The 25336-nt window shown below is 46.8% G+C and overlaps 1 protein-coding gene across 2 annotated transcripts in view; it reads right to left on the reverse strand.

Annotated features, from left to right (window-relative positions):
• Positions 1-3058: 3058 nt before the first annotated feature.
• Positions 3059-25336, reverse strand: part of SMOX (spermine oxidase) — a 58276-nt gene continuing 35998 nt past the window's right edge. For both annotated transcript variants that reach the window (XM_057369306.1, XM_057369305.1), the window contains exons 2-7: positions 25087-25321; positions 21064-21290; positions 14228-14401; positions 10807-11506; positions 4599-4759; positions 3059-3318 (exon numbers count right to left, since the gene is read on the reverse strand). In XM_057369306.1, coding sequence (XP_057225289.1) covers positions 3181-3318; positions 4599-4759; positions 10807-11506; positions 14228-14401; positions 21064-21290; positions 25087-25294 — 1608 coding nt within the window. In that variant the 5' untranslated portion in view covers positions 25295-25321 and the 3' untranslated portion in view covers positions 3059-3180. The remainder of the gene's footprint in view (positions 3319-4598; positions 4760-10806; positions 11507-14227; positions 14402-21063; positions 21291-25086; positions 25322-25336) is intronic.

The following is a 25336-nucleotide window of genomic DNA, read 5'->3' on the forward strand; positions in this document are numbered from 1 at the left end:
TCTCCCAGTCTCATTTTCAGCTTTGGGGTCTGTTTGCAAATAAATCAGCACCAGGGGAGTTCCCTGGACACCGAGCTCCATTCTTTACAATTATTACATCCTTTATTTTATAATCAGCACCCCCCAAAACAGCCTGGCTGGGGCCCATCTGCACAATTCAGAGCCCAGCATGGATCCTGGGCTGCTCCTGTCAGGAAAAGGGGTAAGGGCTGAAYTCTGCAAACATCCACAGCCCTGTGCTGGAAAATCCTGCTGGAGGCCTTAAAAGTGCTGGTGCAGAGTCTGGATGGTCCTTTCTGCCATGGGCAACTACAGTGCCACCAAATCAGGCTTAGCTGGTTGGACTGGATGAGCTTAGAGGTCTTTTCCARCCTTAATTACACAAATCTGTGATTGACCACACGGTGACACTGATGGGGTTCTCTGCTCACCAGAGATTTGGGTGAAAAAGGCTGTTAGCGCAGAAGCCAGGACCTGCCCTGTAATTCCACCCACTTCAGCTTTTGAAACAAAACCCCCTTTGTTTAAAGCATTTCTTGTTACAAGTTCAAGGAACAGAGCCACAGAATTGTTTAGGATGGGAAATTCTGAGAATATTGAGTTTAACTTTTCCCCCAGCACTATCAAAGCCGCCATGGATCCATGTCCCCAARTGCCACATCCTTGTGGATTTTAAATCCCYCCAGGGATGGGGACTCAATCACTGCCCTGGGCAACTGTTTCAGGGATGGACAATCCTTTCCATGAAGAAATTTTTCCTAGTATTTTTGCTAACAACATTTTGTGAATGATTTTTGCTGTATCTCCAGGAAAGGCACAGCCAAGGGGACTTCACTCAGGAGACTTCAGGGACCCACCTAAGCCAGCACCACTGCTGCCCTCCCCACCAGCCAGCCAGGAGGAGCAATCCCTAATTAATTCTGAGTAATTAAATGCTTTTTACCCTCCCAGCACCCACATCTGCTTTCCACCTACCTCCATCATGGCAGGAATGAAGATGCCACAGTTCTTGGAGAAGAAGAGCTGGGTGGGAGGTCACAGAGCCCCACGGTGACACCACCTCTCCTCCTCTCATGTGCTCAGGGTGGCCTTTGCTGCTAATTTTAAATATCTCTGAGTAAACAGTTGCTAAATTTAGTGGCTCTGGAACACGAGCACCGTTTTGAAGGCTGGATTACTGGTGAGTGATGGAAGCAGAAGAGTGAAGGGGATTGGTGTGACACAGATCCCTGCTTAGCAAAGTCAGACACCGTCGTCATTCTGTCTGCAGAGAGCAGAAAAGCGAGCTCTGAAACCCTGACCACCAGCACAGCAGCTTTTCTTGGATGTCCTGTGATGAAGAAGCCACAGCAATCACAGAATCATTTAGGTTGGAAAAAACCTCCAAGGATATCAAGGGCAAACTTTGACCCCAATCTCCACCTCATCACCCAGACCAGGGCACTGAGTGCCACCTCCAGTTATTCCTTGGACACCTCCAGGGATGAGGACTCCACCACCTCCCTGGGCAGCCCCTTCCAATGCCTGGCCACCTTTTCAGTGAGAAATTCTTCCTAAATTTCTGCACTAAAGAGAGAAAGCAGCTCCTTGTTTTTCTCCTGGGTTGTAGCGCCACATGCTCAAAGGATTTGGTTTTCTCCTYTGATTCCACTTTGGAACAGATCTAGCAGCTGGGAAATCAGCTCTGGCTCCTTGAGGTTGGGCTCTGAGCGAGTGAGCTGGAAAATTTTCTCTTTTTTCTCTTCAATCAAGTGTACTGCGTTCTCCTCCTGCAGCCCAACTTGCTCTCAAYTCAGTAACAGCATGAAAAGAGATAAAACGGGAAAAAAACAGCAATAAATTCAACATACCACCATCCTTTCCAGCTCTCCAGCAGCCAGGARGGCACCCCACCTCCACACTACAGCAGGGAATCAGCAGAGCTCAGCTGAGCTTGGAGAGAACCAGACAAAGTTGGTGCCTCCTCTGCAGACATTTATCTTGGGATGCACTGACTCACCCTCTGGAGGGGGATTTTTCCCTCTCTCTGTCCCTTTTCCTCCTCTCTGTAACTCATTTATCAACACARCTCCCACCCCACACACACAAAGAGGGAACAGAGGCTTCACACGGGGCAGCAGATGCCAAAGCAGACACATCCCTCACTCCTCACACGAAGCCCTGGCCAGCAGCCAGCCASATGGAGAAACAGAACGCAGGGAGATAAGGCAGTGGCTAAACACCCATCRTCTTCACCCTGAAAACTTTTATTTTTGGAAACTGTTTAGACAGCTTTAAACTATGCTGATGGCTACATTGTGTTCAGCTGACTTTAAAGAAGAACATAATTAATCTAAGTTAAAAAAAAAAAAAAGCTTTTCCTTGTTCCAGATGGCAACTTYCACAAGATCCAGACAAAACCTTGAGAGTCACTAACATCTGGAATTACTGACACACATTTGCACGGTCCAGGGGCTGTTTGGAGTTAGGAGGGACCCACAAGAATCACCTAAACCTACTCCTGGTCCTGCACAGGACATCCAAAGAACCTCACCCTCTGCCTGAGAGAGTTGTCCAAACACTCTTGGAGCTCTGGCAGCCTCGACCACAGTGCTGTCATTTCTGCCGTAACCAGACTTCTTTGGTCAGGATTGTATTGGTAGACAAGGAAATCCCCAATTCTGAGAGATTCTTCCATAAAAACACCGTTTGTGTAATGCATTTTTAACCTGTTTTCAAGCTATTTTCCTCCTACTCCAAATTTCGTAGGAAGATAAGAAAAACCTATTTTTGTAATTTTGCATAAAAGAGCTGAAAGTTACCAAGTGAAGTGTCCAGGAAGTACCACAGCACCCAGTCTTTTTATTACAACATTTATTTTAGTATAGAAGGCACTTACAATACAGAAAGAAAAAAAAAAACCAAAACATGATAGGCACCAAAAGTGAAATTAGAATTAAAATGACAGAGAAACAGTTTACCAGACCAAAGGAGCACCCTTCCCTGTTAACAATACAGCACATGGAAATGAAGCTATYGATGACTAACATTTTTAACAATTAGGACTTTTTATTTATTATTTTTATTTATTTTAATAGAAAAGATAAAAGGCTGTTCTACTGCGAACTGAAATAAAASAGAAACCCCTCCACACACCTTGCAGGAGGATTTGGGAGGTGGTGGCAGTCAGGCAGGGCTCCCTCAGGTCCGGCACTGCAGCAGGTCCTGGTACATCTCGATGAGCCGAGCAGCYTCCCTCTGCCCAGAGAGCACAGCACCGTGGGTCGTGGAGTAATACTTCCTGTGAGTGGCCTCCCCTGAAAACATCACCTGCATGGGCTGCAGGGCACAGCAAAAAAGGGACAGATCAGCAAAACTCACTGGGAAGCAGGCAGGAGGCTAAAAGAGACAAACTTTCTGTGTCCTCCCACACAGAATGGGGTGGAAGGGACCTTAAAGATCATCCAGTTCCACCCCCTGCCATGGGTAGGGACACCTTCCYCTAAATCACTCCAAGCTCTGTCCAGCCTGGTCTGGAACMCTTCCAGGGATGGGGCATCCATCTGTTTGAAGCGCTGGTTCTCAAAATCCCCACATGGTGCACCACAAGGACAGGAACCAGCTCCAAAAACCTTAAACAACCCTGAATGAGGCACAGAGCACCTGATCATCTCCTCCCTTTGATCCCCTAAATTATACTTCAGCCTTTTAGGCATTAAGGGAATTTTGCTTCTGGAGTACATTTTCAAGGGAAAACAGTCATGGCTCAAAACCCAGAGGTGAGACACAGTTTTATCTCTTACACCAACCGCTTGCTAGAACTCCAACTCAGATTTGAAGGATTTCTGGGAGGATTTCTCTGGGAACTACACARAAAGATTCCTAAAGCTGCTTCTGGGTTTTTTAAAGTAGGTTTCTGTGCTGAATTACATTATTTCTGCTGGGGCCACACTCTAGTGGAGGAAATGGACTGGGCAGCTGCTTGGAGGCTGCATTTTCATCAGCCTTTGGATTTGGACACATAACCCTGAATGATGGGGTGAGTTTGGCTTAATGTGTTCCTCAGCTGTGTAACCATCTCCATGTGCACTCCAGCTTTCCTTGCTGAACTCAGAAAGCAAAGGCAGTGTCTGGGGATAAAATTCATCGTACCCTGACAAGGATTGGGCCTCCCTCAGCCTGCACTGCCAGCACAGAAAGATTTCCTAATATGCTCCTCTGACAYATTCACACCTAGACATTAGCAGGGTCATATTAATAATAATATTAATATTTAAAACAGATTAATTTAACACGTGCTTTCCTAAGGAATTCTGAACTGAACAATAAGGCTGATGGTCATTAAATGCAGACATCACAATTCCAACAGTCACGCACATGTGCACTCTTGATAAATTCAGGGAGAGATGTGGGAATCCCTGAGACATTGGCATTCCAAACCTTTGAGGGGTAAAATTCTACACATCATTTGTCCAGAGAGGCACGTATTACCAAAAAAAGGGAAAACACACTACTGAAGGCCAAACCAGGGATTTTCTGTTTCAACCTCCCTCTGCAAATCCTGCTGCACAGTGTCACATCAGTTTTACTGCCCCAGATCCCATCTGGGCCATACTCACAGGAGTTTTGGAGCTCTCAGCATAAGGCAGTGGTTTTGCAAGTTTCTCCACGTCGGCCCCACTGGACCCAACTTGGGTGTAGGAGTAGGATCCACGGAAGTAGGGGTTGCTGCCCCAGGAGGACCGCAGGATCCGGCGAGGTTTCGGAATGTTTGGGTTCCCTGCGTGGAAAGCAGAAGGCAAAAAGTCAGATTGTGTCCAAGAGGAAAGAGGACAGTGCCTGCACAAGGTGTGGGTGACAGGAATTCCATCTGATTTATTGCACATCTATCCCAGCAGAGCCCCCAAATCAGATCTTTCTTCCATTACTGAGTTCCAACCATTTATGTAACAAAAACTGCCTCCCTTTTACTCTCAGCTCTTCCATTTTCCCTGGAGGTATCCAAGGAACGACTGGACATGGCACTCAGTGCTCTGAGCTGGGTGACAAGGTGGAGATTGGTCACAGATTGGACTTGATGACAATAGAGGCCTTTTCCTACTTAAATGATTCTGTGATTTATTTTGGAAATGATTACATGATTAAACTAGGTTCCTGAAAGACTGGGAAATCTGGACACAGTCTGGTTGAAAATACAAAGCATCTTCTGGTCTCATTTGCACTGGGGAGCCTGGTGGTAATCAAGGATATGATTGATCTCACCAAAATGTAGGTGTTTGATTGACTGCCCAATTTAATTGACTGAACTGGGTGTTCAGATAGTCTTGTGAGAGAGATGTGCCTCCAAAGAGGARAGGAGTATGTTAGAAGGCAAATCCTCATTATGTGGGGGCACTGACAAACCTTTCAGGAAAGTCTCAAAACCTCTACTAACTTGTTCTAACAGCTGCCCATATAGTTGCCCTCAAATCAACCTAAAATCCAAGAGGACCCTCTTTATTTAATGCATAAGGCATGGAAAGAAGGTTTTTGAGGCTGGAAGTAGGATTTCTAGATCACTGTAGGATTTCCATTGYTAAGAGGATGTGGGACCTAGAGGTGAAGAATGCACCAATGACAGGGTGATCATCAGCCACTATCCTCATCCCAAAGAGCCCGGGAGCACATGGGATCCAGGACTGCAGCCCACCAGCTGGTGGCAYAAGAGCCTCAGGTACACAGAGTCACACTTCAGAGATCCTCTTGCTACGYTGGTTTTGGACCATCTCAGTGTCACTTCTCTTGCTGGAGTTCTGTGATCATATCCAGTTCGGCAGGAGAGCAAAGGGGGGACATGGAGAATTGCAATGTAGAGAAATTCCCTCTGCAGGAGCAAAGATCCACCCTTGAGCCAACACCCCATTATCCAGGCAAGGTTCAGCTACTTGGGTTGAGTTTAAAGCTTTCTGAGTTGCATCTAATCCACCAAAGGAGAAGGATGGGAACTAAACGTCTTCAAGGTCCCTTCCAACCCAAATCATTCCATTATTCTTCATGGAAAGGGCTGTCCAGCCCTGGCACAGCTGCACAGGGAAGTAGTGGAGTCCCCATTCCTGGAGGGATTTAAAAGCCCTGTGGATGTGGCACTTGGGGACATGGTCAGTGGTGGCCTTGGCAGTGCTGGGGGAACAGCTGGGATTGATGAYCYTAAAGGGCTTTTCCAGCCTAAATGATCCCATGATCCCAAGAGACTGTCAGCACAAGAAGAGTTTTGAGATGCTCACATCACACACAGACCCTATGGCTGCTTTAGACTCTGACTGTGACAAYGTTCAGCTTGCTGTGAGACAATCCAAATTCCCCTTCTTCATCCCACCTTATGGAGGGAGACATCCAAATGTAAACACTGGTTAGGCACTGCATTATTTACTTGTCCTAAACTATTATTTAGCAATGCCTTCAATTCCTTAAAATCAAGAGCAGGTCCTGGTTAAGCTTCTGCTTTTAGGAGCATCCTGTCAGGCTGAGCTGTGGGATACAGGGCTGGAATGGAGCACAGGATGGCCTGCCCAGGGTACACTGTGAACTATTTATAACCAGGCCCCAGATCAAAATATGGCATGGACTAGCAAATAAATATATCCCACAAACAAAACACATCCTACAAACCAGTGTTGTTTCAGGAGTAACAGCTTTGCATAACAAAGGCCTCTAAAATATGTTCCTGCAAGACTCTTCAAAGCAGGAATGCCTGGAAGTGGAAAGCCCAAGGGAGTCTGAGAACAGGGAGCTCTCAGACGTGTCAAGGAAATAAGTTATTTAATTCGTGTTTTATTTTTGAGGGCTGTGAGAAAGCCCAGGAGAACACACCATGGAAGCTGTCAGACAACATCCCCAAGCAGGGCCAAGGGTGCAACCCATCCTACTGCACTGCCCAAGAACCAGGGGGCTGCAAAYAGGAGTCTCTGCAGTGGCCTGGAGRTGTCTCTTCCRTAGCTGRTGTGYRTTTCCATATCCACATCCATTCCTGTGAGCTCCTTCCAGGGTCTCCAGCACATCAGGCCATGTCAGCTACACCCAAGTGTCCACTGTGCAGAAATTGTGCCCCTGARCTCTGCATTTCTGCAACTTTTAATGCAAGCAGCTGTTTCTAAAAGGAAAATCAGGAGACCCAGAGGGGGATTTTGGCTGAAGGTCAGATAGGAACACAGAACACAAGCTCTGATTTTGAGCTGCTGAAGACAAAAACTACAACGTCTGAGAGCCACAGTCCTTCAAGAAACTTCAGCTGGACTTTAACTGGACTTTCTCATTCTGCTCTTCAGCAGGGTAGATGTGCCTTTGTCTACAGAGAAAAGTAACAACACAGATGTGGAAACTTCTCAGTTTCCACTGTCAAAAGGGAGATTACATGGCTAAAAAAAGKATCTTAGCCTTCACCCTTTACGCCACAGATTTCCACTGATGAAGCTATGGAAGGTAACTCCACATGCCYCACACAATCCCTTTTTAATTCAGCTCCTGGGAGGTGTGGCTACAGAAGTTTATTGGTTATGGGGCTGATTGAATTATCATAAAATCAACTGATCCATGTAAATTAAGGTACCCAAATTTATTTGCCTACCTGAGAACAGGGATTTAACATTCCATCAAGGGATGATGTGGATACCACCCMCCACACTAGTGACTACAATCCCTATGGGGCTGGGAGATGTGATGCAGTACCTAAAACTATCTATTCCCCTCCAAGAAAAATGGCTGGAGATTGGAGAGGACAACTCAGGGCATCTCCAGCTGCAGTCTGACAGGCTCCAGTGATCCCTGCAGCAGGGAGCCTCTGGCTTCTAACTCTGGGAGCTTATCCAMCAAAGAAGGCAGAGCAAGGCTCCTAATTGCTCTGAGGTATTCCATTTAATCAGATTTGGAAGACACTGCTTTTCACCATCCAGTTGTGAAAAGCAGTAATTGCTGGCGGTTCTTAGGTTAGAACAATCCTCAGAGCTTTTCACAGCAAAGCCAGATAATCCCCAACATTGGCCTGCGAGGGAAATTCAAGGTCAGTTCTCAGAGAGATTCTCAGTGTGAGCCTAAAAGAATGGGTTTAACTTAAAACTGGTACAACACACCCTGAAGCCAAAGGAAAGGCCACCACRAGCAACAGAGTGGGAAAACATAGTGAAAGGATGGAAACCCACCTGGTAATGCTTTAATTCTTTMTCAGAAGAGTGAAAGGATGGGGGACTTCACACCCAGAACATGAAAGCCACAAAAGGCAAAGGGAGCATTAAAAGGCTCAAAGTATCTACTCCATTACTGAACAGAAGGCTCCCTCTATACTCAGTGGAGAAAAGCTGCTTTAGAAGGTGTCAGAGAGCACCAAGGGAGGTGTGGAAGATCTGAGCTGCTTTATGGAAGATCCATGCTATGAACAGAGATCAGGATCCTGGTAGGRCTCATTTCCTAGCTTGGTTAGCAGACTTGTGTGAATTTGAGGGYTGGGAAAGGCTTTCAGAGCTGCGCTGGGGGGTGGTAACTGGACCAGAGGAGTGCAAAAGTGCTCAGATGTGGCTGTAGGTGCATCACAGGGAGCAGGCTGCTGGTCTAATCCCCTCCCACACTCCCCCTGAACAGATCAGCAGAGACAACAGGAGGTGCACAGAGAGCTGAGCACACTTCTGTTATTTCAGCCAGCCTGGCACCCAGCCCAGATCAGCACAGAGGTTTTGCTCCTTCTGGGAGCCTCTAGGGAAAACGGGAGCAGGGGTAACAGGATAAACCCATCTCCCTCAGCCAGGGAATCCTGCAAGATGTGCAAAAAGGTTTTCTGCAAACAAGGGGTTTTGGAAAGTGGAACAGGTTGTGTTGGGTGCTCCAAGAACAGGTTTTCCTCTCACAGTTCAGAGCAGCTGCAAAGCCACTTCTCAGCTGATGCASAAAATGCTCAAAGCAGGGCAAGGCCCTGGTAAATCCAGTCGGGAATTCTCCAGGCAGAGCTAACCTGGGATTAGCCCTGTGGAAGAGCCTGATGGACAGTGACCAGGTGCAGCATCAGCTGGAACAGCAACTGCAGCACAGCCCCACGGCCCAGAGCCAGCACATTTCCATCCTGGGAGGAAAGCAGGAACATCCAACACACGCAAATTGTAACTGTGAAGAAGCCTGAGAAGGAAGGAGAGCCAACTCCTGTGTGCCAAACTACAACAGACTCAAAGAGCCAAATTCCCACTGATTAATGCAAGTGGGTTTTGGATGTTTTTTTAAGAGGTCTTAAGCAAGAAAAGCTGCAACTAAGAAGGTTGTTTGTACACTCAGAACTGCAACAACTTGGCCTATGAGAGAAAAGCCTCCTGCTAAGCCTGTGTAGAGCTGAGGTCAGGGGGAAAATGGCACACAGGGACACCCCAACACCCCTGAGCACAAAGAGCTCAGGAGGCACAGCTGAAACAAGGGTGTAAGTTTGGGCACTGAATCAGAGCTTTTGAATCCAGAGTCTACCCTGTGGTTTCTGGAGAGAGAGGTAAAACCTAAAACCTCTTCTGGCTGTAGCCAGTTATGCAGGAAATCCTCAGATTCCAGGGCCCTTTCAGSAAAAGGTTCTTCACCCAGAAGCATGAACAGGGTCCCCAGGGAAAGTTCACAGCACCAAGCCTGCCTGAGCTCAAGCAGCTTTTGAACAGTGCTCTCAGRCACAGRGTRGGATTGTTGGGGTGTCCTGTGCAGGGCCAGGAGCTGGACTCARTGATSCTGATGGGYCCCTTCCAGCTCAGGATATTCTGTGATTTTGTGMTTCTCTGGATSTCCAYGTTGTTGGTAGCCAGTGGTCAGTAAGGACAGGGGAAAGCTGCACTTATAAAGRCAAATTTCTCCAACTGGCTGGAGATCCATGGACAAGAAGAAAGGCTGGAAACCCACCGAGTGCTGAGACAGGGTTACCATGAGCTAGCAGGAAAATAGATATCATTTAACCACAGGAGCCATGTCTAAAACAGCATAAACCACACCTAATCCTGGAGGATGCTGCTCTTATAACTGCTTATAATTCTGTGTAAATTCAAAACCCTGATTCCAAGACTGTTAATAAGTCCACCACTGTTTCTTTCAGTGTTACTATCTTACACCTGCACTTGCAGTGTCTCCCATCAGAGGATGTCAAAAACCTCTGCCAATAAAAAAATCCCTGTCTTTGGGAACATGTGTGACCTCTAGAGATTAAGACAACTAAACAAAACTGAAGACCTGCATCCAAGTATTATTACTTTAGGTAATTTCATCTAGATTTTTCAGTATAATACACCCAAAATCTGCCTTGGTCCAACTGCTGCCCTTAAAGTGATGTGTGATCAGAGAACATGAAATCTGTGAAGTCCAGGAAGGTTTCACTGATGCACCCAGAAAAATGGGAACTCTCAAGATCAATAGATTTTTTGAAATTTAGATCACTGAGATTTCCATAAAGCTGATATTGAATGGAAGTCAGGGGTGTGATTCAACCACATCTCAGCTCATCTAAACATAGTCAACTTCTGAAGGGGCTGTGCAGCTTTCCACAGCTGAGATCAGCCCTCAGAGCCCGACAGCTTCAGCTGCTGAGGAGTTATTTGTGATTCAATGGAGCAGAGGATGTGGAATCCTCCAGCACTTCTGCCCACCACTTCCTGAGCTGGTTTATCAGCCCCTCTGTATAAATAGCTCTCAGGCACACCCAAGCAGGAGCTATACTGGAAGCACACGCACATTCAAAGGGACACAAAATGCCAAAGGACTAAAAATGACTTTAAAGCATTTCCTTCCTCACGGTTATTCAATCCCTCATCCCCAAGCTCCCTCTCCCACCAGAGCGCTGCTGACCTGTAAATTTACGTAGCATTTCGGTGCAGGTTTCTGCCACAGTTTCATCATCACACTTCTCCATAATCAAAGCCTCYTCTCCACAGATCCAGCCACTAAGGACGTGGCCGTACCTCTCTGGTGGGTACAGCACGTCAAAGCTGCAGATCTTCTTGTACCACAGCTCCTCGGGGTAAGTCAAGCTCTCGCTCTCCGCCTCATCTTCCCAGACAAACTGGATGCTGTTGCATTCMGAGCTCCAGAAAGGCTCTTCAAACTCCAGGAAGATCTTGTCAGTGGTATTGATTCCCAGTTTCTCAATGGCCATCACCTTCTCCTCAGGCAGGCGGGGGTGGAACAGGCTCTCGTGGCGYTTCTTCAAGACTCCCAGGGACACAGTCACAATGACGTGGTCGGCTGGGATGAACTCGCAGTCCTCGCACTCTACGAAGACACTGGAGCCCTTGTTCTCCTCGGGGAGGTCACTGTTGTGGTCAGCCACCCTCTCAATCTCCTTGCTGACCGACTGGTTCCAGTGGATGCACTTGACCGGCTTGCGGAGCTGAATGACGGACTTGGGAATGGAGCGRGCCAGAATCTCCACGATTTTAATGAAACCACAAGGAATGACGTGATGAGCCCCGGGGATTTCGGTCCATTCCCCGAATTCACTCAGCGAGACTTCATCCATGCTGTGGGAGCTGCTCTCACAACTCTCTACCTAAGGAAAAGCAACACAAAAGCAACATTGCCACAGAGCAACTCCTTTAGCCACCGAAAACGTTGAAGGAGCACAGGGGAGTTGCATGAGAGTGCTGAATCCCACTCTGAAACCATGTTGGCTTTGCTAGTAGAGAAATGCTTGGCCATAGGATCTGACAAATATCAATCCTTAGACTTTTTCTGCCACCAAAGAAACCATTTTGTCATGGTAATGAGGTTGAGCTTCACCATCCAGAGTTTAGAGATCAGAGGGCTGGAGCTCCTCTGCTCTGGAGACAGGCTGAGAGCTGGGGCTCCTCAGCCTGGAAAAAGGAAGGTTATGGGAAGATCTCCTGACACCTTTCAGTGCCTAAAGGTGCTACAAGAGAGCTGGAGAGGGACTTTGGACAAGGCCGTGGAGTGATAGGAGAAAATTATGGCTTTAGACTGAGGGTAGAATCAGATTAAGTATTAAGAAGGAATTCTTTACTGTGCAGGTGGTGAGGCCCTGGCACAGGCTGCCCAGAGAAGCTGTGGCTGCCCCTGGATCCCTGGAAGTGTTTTCAAGGTTGGACAGAGCAGCCTAGGATAGTGGAAGGTGTCCCTGCCCATGGCAGGAGGTGGAACTGGATGGGCTTTAAGGTCTCTTTCAACCCATTCAAACCATTCTGTGAATTTGTAATTCCACAATATCTTTGCTTCTGCACAGCTCTGGTTACAGTTCTGATTGTTTTCTATCTTTTAAGACCCCTTGCACTGGCCAGGGACCAGCTGCCTGATGGTCCTACAGCAGACCCTGGAGCTGCGTTAATCAGACCCTCATTCCAATCCTAATAAACGTTYCCACAAGGAGCCACCAAAAACTTTTGGCAGCTCTTTGTGCTGCCTGCAGCTTTCAGCATGCTGTCAAACAATCAGCAATCAGCCAGCTAACAATCCACCCGAGGTGAGAGGACCCGGCACAGGAGGAACTGAAGGAGACAGAAAAGGGAAATGCCGAGATGCGAGAGACACGTGTGTTTGCTGTGATTACCAAAGCTTTAGACTCATTAACCTGTTGGGTAATGTTTGGAGGAGTATCAGGCAGAGCYGTAGCTCCCAACAATCCCTGGAACAAAGGCAGGATGTTTGGCCTGTCTTGTGATAAGCCTCTAATGATAATCCTGATGCACGGGACACAGTGATCTTAAAATCTTCACATCACCCGGCCGTCACAATCACTGGCGCACTGTAATTGTCCAAGCATTTTGGGGAATATTACAATTTCTTGCCTCACCCTGTGACCTATTTTCCAGGCCTTTCCACACTTGAATTACTGTGTTTGGAAGACCCTCTCTCTGTGGAGCACCCTGTGCTGGGATCAAGCAAATGAGTCAGGTCTGAAGCAGGGACAGCAGGGACAAACAGGAGCTTYCCCTGTCCCTCCAGTGGAGGCTGAGTGAAAACCCATGTTCTACCCCAGAGTGAGCAGTGCCCAGTGCTCCCCAGGGTCACACAACACAAACCCTGCACCCCAGGGCACGCAGCAGGATGCTCATCCTGTCTGGATGCTCCAACAAGGCACTCCTCCCTTTAAAGTTAAACACTGGGGGCTGTTTGATTCTTTCAACCACGAAGGCAAAATGCCAGGGGGAAAAATAAGCAACAACCGAGACTCTAACCCGAGACAGGTTAATCCCCGCTCTGTCATCTGATAGTTTTAAGTATGAGAAGCTTTGTTGTTCTCAGGTATTTGCATGAGAGGGGATTTGCAAGACTTGCAGAAACAGCTCTGATTGTGGTAGCCTGGGGCAACCGCAGAAGAAACCACGAGGAAAATCAGAGCTGTATCCAATGACTTAACCCTGTCTGCATGGATAACACAATAAATAACTGGGCTTTACATGGAGACACCCTGTGATAGGAGGTTTTGAGTGAGGACACTGAGGTATCAGGCTCAGGACACCAGGGTTCAAACCTCAGCTTTATCACAAATCTCCTGTGAGACTCTTTAGGTCTTTATTCCTCTTTGGTTTATCTTCCCACCAAATAAATAGTGAACACCATTCACTTCCTCACATGACAAAGTGCTGCTTGCCTCCCCTGCCTCATTKCAGAAGCTTTTAAGTGATTCTAATTGAAACAGAAATGACTGATACACTTTACTCTTGGAGTGCTTGATGCTGCATTAAGTCCTCATCCCACAGAGAACTCATTTAGCCAARGCACCAAGGAGATAAAAAGTACTATGTGGAAAAATGATTTTTTACAATCTATCCTGGATTTTACTGCTTTACCTTCAAAGCGCTTTCTGGGGATTTCTTCAGCAAATTACCAATRTCAAAATTACATTTTTTTCTGATCTCTGAGAGGTAGAAAACACTCAGGTGGGATCAGGGGGTGCAGGTGTAAGTCACAAGATAAGACATTACTAAAAGAACCTGACAATAGAGTAGCTTCAGGTGGTAAAAAAAGCACTAAATCACACCAGAAAATTTAACAAGGCCTAGGGAAGTCTCTTCCATTAAGAAACTCGGGATTTTAAGGTGAGGGGAAAAAGAGTAAAGGCATTATTGCTTGCAGCCCACTGTCTTCAGATCTGCCTCAGAAGGAAAAAATCATCAATATAAACACAAACCGCAAGAGAGTACAGAAAGCAATTTCCCAGGGCTGGGCRAGGCTCAGCCAGGTTCACGAGGTTCATAATTTGTTTGCTCACAGTTTAAAYGAAAACAAAAACCCCAATGATGTGCACACATACCTTCAGGTACTGCTGGATCATGGCCAGTTTCAGCCTCTTGACGGCCTCCGTGTCATCCGGGTCGGCCTTGACGCGTTTGCGCACGACGTCCCGTGTGAAGACGCCCACACTGTTCTGGCTCTCAGCATTGACTGGTTTACCTCGTTGGAAGAACTCCTGAGTCAGGTTATAGACCTGTTAGAGACAGGGCACAAGGATGGGCCACGTGGCTGCCAGCAGGATGCTCTCTCACCCATCCCAATCCCGTGTTCAGATCGCCTTCTCCTCCCAGCAGAACCCACATCATTCCCCACATCTGATAAGCACCACCAGCTCTTCTCCCATCTCCGTGTCCCAGGTGTGATCCCAGGTTGCTCTAACCCGAAACCAGCCCTTCCACCCTCTCCATTATTGAGAAAGAATCCACCAGAGAGGGGAATTGAGTTTCAGATCTATTTTTCTGTTGTGCCATGAAAAACAGGAAGTGATGAGCACAGCACGGGAATTCTGTACGCGCACATATTTTACCTGTTGAGCACAGGACAGGTAGAGATCCATGGAAAACAATGACATCTCTGAACCTTCCACCAGGAGTCACTAGAAAAATCCCTTGTAACAAATGACTCTTCTTTGAAGAAGATATTCCTGGTATTTTTTTTTAACCCCAGTTTTCCACTTACAAGTCAAGGAAACATCATCCACTTCAGCCCTCTGCTTGTAGCTGCCTGGAGCAGACCTCTATTTCTGTCTGCAATTCTGTCAGAAGAGCCTGCAATTGCATCATGGCTCTTCATTTCCACAGAAAAAAAAAAAAGAAAAAAACCTCAAGAAGAATCTTTCAACACAGGAAAGCTTTCAAAAGATGCCTCTCAGAAATGCAGCACATATTATTAATGACTTTTTTTGTCCAGAACGTGTCACCTTCTCATTCACATCATGCCACAGGGTGCACAGTGCTCTCACAAGCACAGAGGATATCGCTGCTTGGGAAGTTTTTCCTGTCAAAGATGGTTTGATTACAGCTTATGATCATTTTCTGGAGACAGATGACTTGGCTATGTCGAGAAGTTGAAGAATACAGTAAATATCTGGTATAAAGCTGGCAAAACTGTGGCAGCCTTGCCTTCAAAAGCTTCTGGAGCTTCCCATTCCCTGCTCATAGGGCTAATCCACCATGGTTTGGGTTCTTCCCACTCCCATTCTCCCCAAGAGCTTGATTTTGTTTTGGGTTTTAGGAATGAAGTGAATCTGAGGAAGGAAGAAGAGGAAAGGGAGGAGGAAAAACACATGGCAGTGGTAGGAGTGAGAGAGAGGAGGTCTGTGAGKGAATGGAGGAAGGTGAGCAGACAAGTAAGGGATGAGGAAGAAATTGAAGAAATAAGGAAAAGGAAAAAAAAAGGGCAGATAATGAACTATAAAAATAGATAAGAAACAATCACAAAGAAAATGAGTGGGACTGGTGGAGATAGCAGAGAATTGCAGACACTGCCTGGGACACAGCCACTCCAAGGAGATCCCCAGACAAGAAAAGGTGAAGCCCAACACCCTACATGAAACAAAGGCTTCCAGCAAAGGAAACTYTGGCAGGTCCAGCATCCCCTGGCTCTCAGATCCATGGACTTCTGAGGGTCCAAGCGTTTGGACAGGTTTGGGCTGCCCAGACCTTGCGTAAGCCCAACCAGCTCGGCTTTCGTAAGCTGATTGAGCTCTGTAAGCAGATAACACACTCACAGGACAAGCAAAGCCCTGCTAAAGCCCAGCCACCACTTGGCCCACAGGAGAAGTGAGCCTGCCKATGCTTTTGTTAACCATTATATTCTTCACTGCCCCACACAGCTTCTYTGGGCATCCTGTGCCAGCACCTCACCACACTCACAGAGAGAATTCTTTCCCACTATGCCATCTAACCCTGCCCTCTGTCAGTGGGAAGCCATTCCCTGTGTCCTGTCRCTCCAGGCCCTTGTCCCCAGTCCCTCTCCATCTCTCCTGGTGCCCCTTTAGGCACTGCAAGGGGCTGGAAGGTCTCCCTGGAGCCTTCTCTTCTCCAGGTGAACAACCCCAGCTCCCTGGGTCTGAAAGACAGAGGGGTTGAAGGTAAGAAAATAAAACGATTTCACTGAATGTCCATAATCCTCAACAGCTTCACTTCAGCTTCCATCTTCTGTCTTCTTTCTGACCAGCTCTGGGACATCCCAGAACAGGCTCTGTGCAGAGAACGTGGATTCCAGCAGGGATGTCCCCTCTGTTACCTACAGGCTTCCTCCTCCACGTGTTTATTTWCTACCTACGTGCTCCTCCACCACAGGAAGAGGCAGTTTCTTAGGAAGAACAAAGCTAAATAAAGAAGTTTCTCTGCACTGAAGGAGGTCAGGAAAGCACATCCCCATCCACACTCCTTCCTGTCAGCGCCGGTGATCATCCCCAGCATTGTCTTTTTCCTCACTTGGCTTAAGAACTGCTGTGACTTAATCCCTGTCCAGTGAAAAAGCTCTGATGGAGATAGGGCTGTGCTGTTCCCAAGCCAGACATCTGTCAGTGCAATAGAGGCAGGGAGGGAACGGTGACTCTCGGTGGCCCTTTGCTCCTGCTTTCCATGATAACTGCAAGGCAAGGCACTGGAGCTTAAYTGGGGATGGCAGGAAGCCCAGCACGGGGTGGGGGTGAGCAGGATGGAAAACGTTGTCATTCTTTGGCTGCAGCCCTCCCCCAGAAGCTTTTGCAGCACACAGGAGAAAGCTGACAGATAACAAGGCCATTAATTAGCTGATTGTTAAAGGGAGGGTTCCTGGGAAGCAGCTTTTTAGGGACCACATCCTTACTGAAAAGCTGAAGTAAAAACAAGCACATTTCCTAAATCAGGCTGGTGATGGACTGTGGGATTTTTCAGCTGCATTTAACCTGTCCAACTCACCACCTCCCTCTCACCCTGCACTAACACCTGGGAGTTGGATTTAAATTCCTCTTTTGAGGGGGAAATGAGGACTTAACAGGGACAGAGGAACAACTTTGAGATAAACTCCTTGTTCACATTTTCTTAGGAGTTACTTACACTCACAAACCTCGAACCTGCTGACATTATTACCCTCAAAGGTCACACTCTTGTTGCTTTTCTGAAGGTCATGCAGATGTGCTAYAAGCAGGAAGAAGCCAAAATCCTCCCCCAGCCCTAGCATTCCCCCAGTTCCCAGCAGGAATGGAAAGGAAGGTGGAAAGATTATGAATACATGACGTGGGCATCACACCCTGGGGAACCTCCCAAAACTGGTGCCTCTTTCCTTTTGGAGACTGACCAAACAGAGTGACAATGACCCTGAGCAGTGCCAGCCCCACACAGCACACAGTCTGAGAGGGACAATCCTAAAAGTCCTGCCCTGTCTCACGGTGTTTCCCTTGGCAATGCATGGTTGGAAATCCAGGTAGATGTTCTGCAGGACTGGACACCTTCCTTGAAGGAATTGCTCTGCTTCCACGAGCAGAATTTGGGTCAACTTGGTCACAGATTGACCTCAGTGCAGGGCAACAGGCTCTCCTAGGGAAYTTTCTGCTACAGAAATGAAGAACTGAGCAGTCTTTGAGCAGTCTTCAAGCAGTCTGAGTGCTCAGCTTCCTCACAACTAAATAAAGGATCCTGTGAGGCACCTCTACAGCTATTAAAGATTCAGGCTACTGCAAACAAAAAAGCAGCAAAAGTTGTACTGAGGTAGAAGGAGCCAGCAAAAAAAAGACTGGACAAGTGCCTGGAAAAAGCCTAAGGACTTTGCAGATGAATTAGTGAGGCAAAGCTCTGGAGGTACAGGGGTGTTTTGCCTTCCACTCCAGAAAACTTCAGCACAGAGAAACCTCACCTTGCTACAGCTTCAGAGACTCCACATACCCCGGTGAAACACCCAAGGAAGACCCCCTGCACTTTGCATTCCCTACAATTTGGTGTCCAGATGACAAGAAAACCAGGGTTAGAGGGATCCAGATGGAGAGGCAGAGCTGAAGGCACAGGCTGGAGCCCAGCAGCAGCTGCAGGGAAAGCCAGGCAGGGTGTGAGCACGTGGGGAGAGAGCCGGCTGTGCACAGAGGGCAGGCCTTTGGAATGGTGACAAATTTAGCCCTGCTCATTCAGGAATACATTTTCCACTGTTCATGCCAGTCCTACACCCCTGATTAGGCTTTGCATCCATCATGGGGATGCTGGCTGTTTTGGGGGGTGGTTCTCTCTTTTCTAGTCAGGACAGGGTGTGTCACAGCCTTTGCTGTCCCAGTCCATTCTAAAGGGTTGAGATGCCATGATGGTGGGATTGCTAACAATACCTTGAGAAGGGCCTGGGGGCTCCTTTGAGACAAGGGAAGATCCTGACCTCMGAATTTAATGATCTGTAAGGTGCTTTTTATACTGGATAACTTCAAGATGCTTTAACAAAATCACTCAAAAAACCTGCCTCCCAAGAAAAAAAACATGGAGATAGAGAACTGAAAATTCTTGCTGTTCCCACCCAGCATTCATTTCATCACCAGTTAAAGCAACAGAACTTAGGCAAAAAAGAAAAAAAAATATGAAACAACCTCTAATGAGCATGCAAAAAACCCCTCACAGAATRACAGAATGGTTTGGGTGGGAAGGGACATCAAGGTGCATTGTTCCAACACCCTTGCCATGGACACGGACACGTTCCATTAGACCAAATTGAACCAAACCCCATCCAGCCTGGCCTTGGACACTTCCAGGGGTCCAGGGACAGCCACAGTTGCTGTGGGCACCCTTTGCCAGGGCCTCCCCAACCTCACAGTAATGTTGGGGAAGTGGGGAACACGACAAAACACAAACCAAAAACACTCCTGCCAGACTCAACATGAGTGAAATGCCCTCTGCACTTTATGCCAGAAGAAAATGTCCCCAGGACCACACGCCTGCTGCCCATGCTCCTGGCTGCCCTCCCTCCAGGGCACTTTTATTTCCTGCAGTCACTTTAACTGGGCATTTTCACGAGATCACAGAGCTCACTGTAATTCCCACTTTTCCTATGCAGAGCAGGGAACAAACCACAGCCAAATGTCTTAAATCACTACAGATCCTCCTGCCTGGCACCCCAAAGARGCTGGGACAAGCAGCTCAACAAAACCACGAGCTGACCCTGCAAGAAATTCCAGCAGGCTTTGGAGGAAGGCAGAGAAAGCCCCTCCCAGCAATTAAGGGGCTGGCTGATGTCCCCTGCTTGGCTCCAGCTGTCCCTTACATATTTTTTATCGCCAGGAGTGGCTGCAGACATTTTTACAAGCCATAAATGTGAAAGCCTTTTCTGTCTCCTAGCGATAAAGATATCCTGTGGCAATGATAAGCTAATTAGGTGTTGTGTAAAGAAGATTAACTTTTAATGTGCTGTTCTCTCATGTCACTGGCTGCCCCTTTCTCTCCCCTTTAAGAGAAAGGGTAGATTTACCAAATTAATCATTTCTAAAACACTGGTACCYTGTTATAGCCTTTATCTTACCGGGTTTATCTCAAAGCTAAGTGGCTCTCATCTCTGTATTCCCTTCYCATTTTGGAGTCTGCCCTCCCTTTGCTGGAGATTTTCCTGTCATCTTCCAGACAGGAGGATCACCGAGCCCTGCATGCAGTTTGGCACTGTTCCATTTACATAAATAATGCTGCTCACTGCAGTATTTTCATTTACTCTTTCTAGCCCCAGTCGCTGTTAATCTTCCCCCACAAACATCTCACCTGTCTTTTCTTCATGCCTGGAAAAATTCTCATTCTTTTTTTTTAATCCAGTAACATGAAAAATTGTTCAGATGAATTATATCCACCTGCACTGTCCAAGACATTCTCCACAGGTTGATAAATCCTTCCCCCAATGAGGTTTCTTTGAAATTCCTACTCCTCCTCTCTAAAACTGAAATGATTATGTGCCATCCCATCACCAATTCCAGTTCAGAGACACAGGACAGTGCCAAAAATGTTTTCAAGTAAAAAAAGATCCCCTTTTCTGCTCCCCACCCAATTCTGCATAATTCTTTACAGGCTACAGTGACTTTACTAATGCTCCCAGACATATTTTTAAATAAAGTATGCAAGAGTAACCTGAATCTAGTGAGTGTTCAGCCAAGAGTCAAATGCTGAAGTTCGCTGACAGATGAAAATCAAGATTTCAGGCATGGCTACGGCCTGATGAAAATACTCATGTTTTGTTCCATTTTATAAAACTGAGAGATCACATTACCTGGAGGGCCAGACAGTCTGCACCAAACCCTGTAAATGCACCTCATAAGTGACATTAAAAAAAATGTGGGGGATAATTATAATTAACTTTGGCAAGCAAAGAAGTTAAAATAGGCTTCAACTGGAGTCCATGCTGGTCTGAATCTCTCAGAAAAGATGGTCCTTTCCTTCTGATGCAAGAAAACTTACAATTCCTACCACACAGCACTGACTTTGGCATACCACACAGCACYCTRTGGYATTTATAACCAATAAAAAGTCACAGGGATACAATATTTAGCTGGTTGTTGCTAAGATTTTGCCCTCTACTTYGTTTAGCAGTTTGATCCATCCTCTRCTCTTTTAATTAAGTAKCAACTTTCTCCAGCAAATGACTGGGTCTCCCCACCAAGAAATAGCCTGCTGGTAGTGATCAAACTGATGACAAAAGTGGAAAGATTGTTCTTCCTCACCACAGAGAGTTAATCCCACATCAGGGACAAATGGGGTACGGTGAAGCAGATGAGAAAAAAACTTAGTGTTGATTTTTTTTTGAAAAGAAATTTAAGACATCACTGTTTTTCTACCTTCATCCTGGAATGTTCTAACTGCCAARGGCTCTCAGTGTTCCAGGCAAATCTACAACTTGACAAAGCAGCTGGACACCAACCTCGTTGTATAAATCACTGAATTCTTCAACCACATCTTTCGGGATCCGCTGCCCGTTGTTGGTGAGGTGATACGCCACCCCATTCTTGGAGTAAAGGCTGATCCGCCCAACGCTCCTCTCGCTGTCAGTGGTCTCTTCAAGCAAACCATTGTCTTCTGCTAGATGATAGACTGGGTTTCCATGTGAACCATGAATCCACGTAGCTCCCAGTTCAAAAGTGGCATGCCCTGCAGGAGAGGAAGCCAAGCAAACTGGTTATGGAACCCTGTTTTCCTAAAAGCTTCTCACGCTCAACACCAAATAAAACATGCGTGTGCAAAAGCAGAATTGCCCAAGGATGACACATGTTTGAACATCCCTTGAGTGAGTTTTTTTTTGTTAGACACAATGCCAGCATTCTTCAAACTGCTCCTTTGGGATACCGGTTTGGATACTGCCAGAAGGATGGGATGTTGCAATAAAGATCTGTCATGGTGACACACCTCTGATACTTAAGGAGAAATTCAGCCCTTCTCAGCTCCCAGTTCTTACTGTGGTTGYTGCCAGCAGGGAGATGTAGGAAAATTTGGATAACAACATTGGCCTGAACCTTATCCTGTGACTAAAAATGATTGTTACTTACAAACACATCTCAGAGCAACTGCAATAAAGCTGCATTTCCATTCCCCAAATGAGTAAATAGGTTGTATTTTATTATTCATGCCTTTGGGAGATTTATATCAAGCTCTTGGAAAGGATGCACTGTCAGGCTAAACACAGAGAGTATTTTGTTTTCATCACCTGTACTCTCTGCCTGAAAAACACAGAGACTTTGGTCAGCCCCACTCTCCTCTCCCCATTTCTTAAAATTCTTGGGATTTGCACCAGGGCATCATCCCCCCCAGCACTGCCAGWCTGGGCTGAGAGYATGGGGAGATGCTCAGCAGCTGAAWGGAGGTGCTAAAAATAAGCTTGGGTCGTGTCTTCCCCCCACATTTTGACAGATTCTCAGAAGTCCCAAGCTGTTTTAAAGTCTGACAGAGCTGGATATCTCCCAGCATCCCTGCAGCAGTGTGGGATTGCCTGATTAAGAGGRATGAAGAGAGAATGGTGCAGTTCCCAGCTATCATTTGCTGTTTGACATGTAAATGTATGCTCACACAGAGAGGCACTGCAGCACTGAGCTSTGCTGCAAGCAGGTTTAATGGGTGAGAGCTCCAGGGAATGCTGCTCCCTGGCTGAGACCCTGCCTGAGGGAATCTCCRTGGATCTCATTTTCCAAGCAGCCCCGTTGTCACTGAGAACCGTGCTGACTGCCCTTCATAATCTGCAACACAGCACAAGGGTTCACAGCACCTGCTGCAGAGAGCTGCACCAACACACAAATGTGAATASTTCAGGTGACAGACTCCAACACATCCCAGAGCACCCAGGCAGCTGGAAATGACAGAACACCAGCAGCCAAAAGTGGAGAGCTCATCAATATTGCATGTGGCAGTCTCCTGGTTAATGCAATCCTCCTGCAGCTCATCCCATGTCGAGCAGCAGCAGAAATGCTGCCTCCTCTCTCTCTGCTGCACAACAATCCTGCTGCAGACACCTGATCTTTGAAAGAAAACAACTCTGCTGCTGTCTCAGAGCTGGGTAACGATGATGTGTTCCAAGTTCTCCTGTTTTCAGAAGCTGTGTGGAACATAATCGAATACCAACAAATTAAAAACTAACTCWGGCCCGTAATGTTCAAGCTCACTATCACCACTATGAAGCTGATAAACCACTTCTACCAGGTGTAAGTTACATGATGAATTATTTAAAAGTGTAAAATTAAGTAAGATCCTTTTAAACAGAGACAGCCAATTTACTTTCAAGGCTTTGAATGATTTTAGGTTCAATATTAATCTACTCGGAATGAATGATCCAATACAACAAAAAAAGAAAAACAGAGGAACACACAGATTGTGCATCAAGCCTCCTGGACAGGGATGGCAACTTCCACATTTCCCTTTTCATCCCATTTCTTGGGTATCCTTGTCATGTAACAGCTACAAATATAGTTGTTATAGGTCATGTGCAAGAAAAACACTGCACAAACACACAAACTCCCTGCTTCACCAGTGCTAGAATCAAACCTCTGAAAAGCCAAATCAATATCCAAATTACTCCCCTGTGCTGACTAGCAACATAGTTGGTGCACCTGAAGGGAAATACTGTCCCCTACAAGACATAGCTCAGGGAGAGGGGTAAGATTTGGATAAAACTCTGAGAAGGTGCTGCCATATGACAGAAAGGTTTGGGGTTTGGAGGGAACCTTAAAGATCATCTCAATCCAACCCCCTGCCACGGGCAAGGGTGCCTTCCATCATCCCAGTTTGCCCCAAGCCCCATCCAACCTGACCTTGGACACTTCCAGGGATTCAGGGACAGCCACAGCTTCTCTGGGAAGCCTGTGCCAGAGCCACACCACCCCCAGAGGAAAGAATTTCCTCCTAATTAGTAGCTCTGCTGAATATTTAAATTACATCCTTTGTCAAGCGTGCAGCCAAGGCAGAGGCCAGAGCCAGAACATGAACCCACCTTGGGAGAGATCTGAAGCCCACACCCACAGAGGGCAACCTTGAGAGCTTACAGAAGATCAGAAAAGACAGTTGGTAGTTAAAAAAAAAAATATTAAATAATTAAGACTTTGGATGCCTCTGTTCTGCAAACAACAGTTACATCTACAAACTCTGAGACCTCCTCCAGACTGAAACACCACACTGCTCTCCTCCCCTGTTAATTAAGATGTGTTAATGAGCAGGAGGTGGATTCCCAGCAAAGGCAAAGATGTGTTACTGGTGAAGGCAGGCAAAAATAAGAGAATCAGTCTCAATACTAAAACACCAGAACTATTTCACAGGTGCATTGCCAGAATGATCTGTTGCTCCCWGAAGATTTCAGCTCTTTCACACTTCCCTCCTCTCACAGGCATGATCCAGGATATTTTTAATCCAGMGGACTGTGAGTAAAGGACACACTTCCCATCCTAACCTCCATGCCAAGTCTCAGCAGAATGTAAAGTGCCCTACTCAAACCCCTGGAGATYAGATTCTTTTTCCGACTGCCTTTCCATTGGTTTCCCTTCTGCAAGTTCACAAGTGCTGCTGTTTATTTACAGTGGTRAGTTTATCAAGTAAAACACAGTAAGTGATGTAAGCACCCAAGACACAAAAAGACAGCAGGGCAGCAAGAGGCCAAAGGTAATATCMAGAGTGGGATCAGAAACAGATTAGTTAAATGAAATCAGGAAAGCAATTCAGCAAAAGCAGAGAGCTTTATGCCTTCTGCAGAGAAGAGACCAGGCAGCCYCTTTGTAGATACCAGGGAAAGCTTCACTGACTCCTCTGCAAAGGGCAATGTTTGTTCCAGGAGTTTTGCATGTAGAGATTTTTAATTGACCTGGGATTCGAATACCCAGAGTCTGCACCTTTATTACACACTGAGATAGGAGGCTGCAGAGGTAGGAAAGCTGCAAATCTGATAAAGGCATACATTGAGGAGGTTTTTCAGCAGCCTCATTCCCTGTGGGTAACGCCCTATACAGTAAATTAGTTCTAGGGAAATGAATGGGGCTGTCKGTGAGGCAGAACAGCTCAGGGTTTTCCCCTTTCCAAGGGCTCCAAGCCCTGAGAAACAGCCTTCCACAGCCCGAGATTTACTGGCTGCTCCTGGGAAAGAGTCAAGCTGGAAAACCTGGGTGGAAACCATCTGCGTACAGTTAACTCAAACACAGACCTGTTACACAGAGCTCTTCCTGCGTGAGCAAAACCAATCCCCCAGATCTTTGATTTCATGGAAACACAGGTTTGGAGCAGCCCTTCATCAAAACCGTGGCAGGAGACAGCACAAAATCACCCCAAAAAGAGCCTAAARATTTATATATTTACATTCCCGACAGCGCCACACCTCAAACAATTCTGCTCACGCACACATCCCCATTTCCAAGGTTCATTTAACCTCCTGGGCACACAAAGCCCAGTATAACCCCCCTCCAGGCACTGCTCTCACCGAGTTGGACGCTCTGCACGCGGCCCCCGATGCGGTCGGTCGCCTCGAGGACAGTTACATCCGTGAATCCGCTTTCCAGGAGCGCCTTGGCTGCCGAAAGGCCCGCGAGCCCAGCACCGATCACGACTATTCGAGGCTGTCGCTTTCTCCGTAGGCCACTACTAAGAGGATCATCCGTGCTGTCTGCAGATATTTCACAACTTTGCATGCCGTCCAAGCTCTCTTTCTAAGGAACCTGTGGGAGGAAGCA

The sequence above is a fragment of the Malurus melanocephalus genome, unplaced genomic scaffold, assembly GCF_030028575.1.
Source record: "Malurus melanocephalus ecotype Western Australia unplaced genomic scaffold, MMel_1.1 scaffold_107, whole genome shotgun sequence".
NCBI classification, from domain to species: Eukaryota; Metazoa; Chordata; class Aves; order Passeriformes; family Maluridae; genus Malurus; species Malurus melanocephalus.